The 4,141-nt window shown below is 38.6% G+C and overlaps 1 protein-coding gene across 1 annotated transcript; it reads right to left on the reverse strand.

Annotated features, from left to right (window-relative positions):
- Positions 1 to 890: 890 nt before the first annotated feature.
- On the reverse strand, positions 891 to 2,248 carry TRMT10C (tRNA methyltransferase 10 homolog C (S. cerevisiae)). The gene has a single exon (XM_009709650.1). It carries the CDS (start codon positions 2,217 to 2,219, stop codon positions 972 to 974), a length of 1,248 nt encoding a protein of 415 aa, XP_009707952.1. The 5' UTR covers positions 2,220 to 2,248; the 3' UTR covers positions 891 to 971.
- Between the last annotated feature and the right edge of the window lie 1,893 nt (positions 2,249 to 4,141).

Genomic DNA, 4,141 nt, shown 5'->3' on the forward strand with positions numbered 1-4,141 from the left:
TTCAGAACAAAATCCACCCTCTGCCATCATTGACTTTAAGCATCAGGGTAGTCAACTAGGCTAAATCAAAAATATTTAAGCACCCGTAAAGAAAGCACTCTCCTTGTCCTACAGACAGCAGAAAGAACTGTATTTAACAACATGCCCATTGTAGCCCTGCAGCCTGAACACAGACTTTCAGACGGAGACCAATTGACACATTTTCAGCTGTGAGAAATATTAAAAGGCTCTCAGCTCCTCTAAATATTTACTGACTGGACTATTTATCATCTCAAAAGTACCAGCATTTTGGGAAATTTACATGGACTGAAAACACAGGCACTCAGGGATAAAAGTCTTACACAAAAGTACATAAGGTTTTGGGGGTTTTTTTGCAGTGTCAAGAAATTTGGCTTATTCCTTCCAAATAGGAACTTGATTTGTGCCAGACAGAACACCCAGAAACAAATTCTGCAACTCCTCAAACTCATGCTAGCTTTTAACCATTTGTTTTGAGTTCAGCTATCAAAAGTCAATTCAGTTACACACCAAAAGAGGATTCAGGAAATAACTGGGAAAGGTCTCTTCCATTTCGTCTTGGTTACCCTTCCAGAATAAGACTGCGGATAGCTTCCACCTGTTGCAAGCCCAAAGCACTGAGATGTTCTCTGAAGAACAACCCTTGCATTCAGTCACAATCACCCTTGTGTCAGCATGGTTCAACTGAACAGGCATGTTCTTTGCACCGAGTAATTTTTTAGAACAGATTAACTCATTTTTCTTACATAATTTCAATCATGTGTGAATAAATTCAAACAGCTGGAATACTAAGGTACTTTAAAAAAAAAAATCCCTAACAATGGTCCTTTCAAACTCAATCAACATAGGCGTGTTTAGAGATAGAGCTGAATACAGTTCCAGAAGTCCCAAGGAACTGGAGCATTCAAGGGCACAGTTTGCCCATTAAAAAAATCATTCTCTTCCCCATCACTCTACTTCTGCGTTAGCTTCTTTGAGTAGTTCTTGGCAAATTGCTTACGTATTTCTTCCTGTCTCTTTCCAAGTTTAAGCACGTTGATCAGGTTTAAGCTTTTTGTCAGTTCACGAACAGGCTTGCTTACAAAGCCACAATATTTCCTTTTTGGAACAAATTCCAGAGCCTTCTTCCAGTCTCCAGTATCTTTCAAGGTTAATAAAATATGTATCATTTGATCCAGTGTGAGATTTTTGGCACCAGTATTCCAAAGCAAGTACTTCTCCAACGGAAGGGCTGCAGTCTCCAGCCCCAATCGCTTTGCCCGTGCTAAAGAGACTCCTGTTTTTATGCTCTTGTCAACCATTGATCCGACAATATAGATTTTATTGTGATCGAATGTTTTCATTACTTTGGGAGAATCAGCAGTCAGATAGATAAGCTTATCCCTTGGAAAGACTTCAGTGTAGCACTGGTCTGTCACAGTGATAAGCAATTTGCCCCATGCCTCTCTATAATGCTTAATAAATTCCTTATGATAGAGGCTATCGTCTTTGAAGTTACAGAAGTGGATGTGGAATGGATCCATAGATCTTCGATTGCAGCCTTCACTTAATACTAACTGTCTCACTGTATTTGCAACTTCTCGAACAGACATATCATTTTCATAAGACATGTCAAATACTAGAGGTTGCCCAAAGATCATAGACTGGGCAACCCTCCAATTGTATGCTCTATCCATAGAGTTGGCCCACAAACATACGAATGAATTCCTTTTGGTCTCACCAGTTTTTGAAGCTTGCTCTGCTGTTTCCAGCCTCCTTTCCCTTTTCTCATCCATCTTTCTTTTGTCATTTTTCTTGTAAAGTTCTTTGAGATACAAATATTTTAAATACTTCTTTTTGGCTGACTTGGAAGGACATTCCATAAAGGTTTTTAGCTGTTCTTCACTGATATTTTCTGGAACTGATCTGCCAGCTAGTCTCCACATCTCCAAAATCTTACGTGCAGCAGCCAAACTGGAAAGCTCCTTATGCTCGGAGACCGTCTCACTGACTTCTTCTTGCAACCCAGACTTCATTACTTTCTTCCACGCATCTAAATCCAGTTTTTCTGAGGGACTGCATGAATTGTCCTGCTTCAGGCATAGCGATAAACTCAGAGTTCTACTGAGTGGAAACAAATCCTTTTTCATCCCATGTTGCGCAGCAAACGGAAGGACAGAACTTCTTAGAATTTTTTTCAGAAGCATATTAGCAGACTGCATGCTTAGATGTGTGCCGTGTTCAAACACTTGTCTGCAAAACACTAGTAAGAGGGGAAAAAACTTGTCAGAAATCATAAAGAAAACATGCACAGATTTTCATCCTTAGTAACATTGACAGACAGTAACTTACATCTTGGAGAACACTAGAAATTCCTACTTCCACTGTTAACTTTTCTACTGTTTTCTAAATAAAAACGGTGTATGCGGCACTGCAGTGAATAGACATGGTTAGCTCTGCTGCTTAAAACAGCTATACTTACTGCAATTCAAAATGTGGTCAAACCACCTTTAAGTATTGTTTGAGAGCTATTTAAGTTATCTGTATCACAAGACAAGTAAGAACCTTTGCAACCACAGTAAGTGAAATGCTGCATGGAGACCGAAAATATTTTTATGCACATCCAGAGGTGCCTACCTAATTCACCTATACTGTGAAAATGGACAAGATGCTTCGTCTTGTAACATTTTCTGGAACAACTCTGTACCACAGATCATATTTTTGCTTTTACCATTACATTTTGGGAAAGCTCTGTCTGCAAACTTTAGTACTATAATTTCTCCTCTTCTATGCATTTCCACATTGCAGGTCACTGAACTACTGAAACTACCAACACTACAGTTTTGCTAAGCCAACACTACTGCCATTGAAGGCACTCTTATGTCCTGTGAACCCCTTGTTCCTGGCTCCCTCAGCAGTGCAAGCATCACATAGCTGCAGCACTATGAGCTAAATCAGAGGCCTGACCTTAGGGACAGCTAATCAGGAGGTGGAGAAAGGAAAAAAAGCTAGTTATCATCCCACCCAAATGAGTTTCTACGTTTGATTCACTGGACAGCTCCTAAAAATAAGAGATAGAAGAATAAACAACTAGTATAGGAAAAGACTTTTCTATTTTTTCTAAATTGCCAGTGAAGTTGATGTTGACACAGAAAGCTAAGGAAACAAAACCCACAGTCCCATTAATTTCATACACATTCATATTTAAATGTAAAAGATCTGCAGAAAGAATATTTTACTTGTCCTATGCAAGCTTACTTAAGTAAAATCAGTGAAGTTTCAATGTTTGAGAAAACATGACTTGCTGAAAACATAAAAATTAGCTCCAAATTTTGAAAGCAAAATTCATAATTTCCCTAATAACTCACCACTTGAAAATATACAGAAAAAAAGTTAAATCTAATTTTGGGGTTATATATCTAGCCACCCAGATAAAGAGCAGCGTATTATTAGGAAACATTATATAAACCGGCATGCATTTTATGATACTGTAATTGGTCAAATTGGTGACTGATCTTTCATTTTCTCCTGTTATTAAGATAAAATGAACAAAAAAAACCCCAATTAACCTAACAGTGTGAAGTTAAGAGAAAATTTGTTAAGTGTTACAATAGAGTTATTAATAATTTTACATTTAAGCGTTACACGTACTGGCAAAAGTAATAATCAAAAAAGTATGTTGTCCAGCTTAAAGAAATCAAGGGATCAGTTCCTCTATCAACTTACATTACTGGAGCTCCAATTAAGTCAATAGTTGAAAGGCAAGTTACACAACCTGAATGCTTGATGACAAGTTCTGATAAAAGCCAAGTTACCCTTCAGTGTGCAACATGCATGCTACCATATCATTACTACAAGAATTACTCTAAATCTCTGTGAAGAACCTAGATTTGTAGGACTGAAAATATATATATTTTTTTTTTTTTAGCATTACTTCACTGTAACTAATCCCAGGAACAGAAAGGTCCTTCACTGATATTTCAGAGACTGAATAATTTGCTTTACTTCCCCAGCAGAGCTGCCTACACTCGGCTGTCCGCAGGCCTGAGCCCTGTACCCACGCGGTCTTTCGGCGTTCTTAACCTGAAGCACGACATGCTAGGTACCGCCTCAAAGCACCGCGCTGTGCCCCACGGCCCCCCCG

The sequence above is a fragment of the Cariama cristata genome, unplaced genomic scaffold (assembly GCF_000690535.1).
Source record: "Cariama cristata isolate BGI_N322 unplaced genomic scaffold, ASM69053v1 scaffold39231, whole genome shotgun sequence".
Taxonomy (NCBI): Eukaryota; Metazoa; Chordata; class Aves; order Cariamiformes; family Cariamidae; genus Cariama; species Cariama cristata.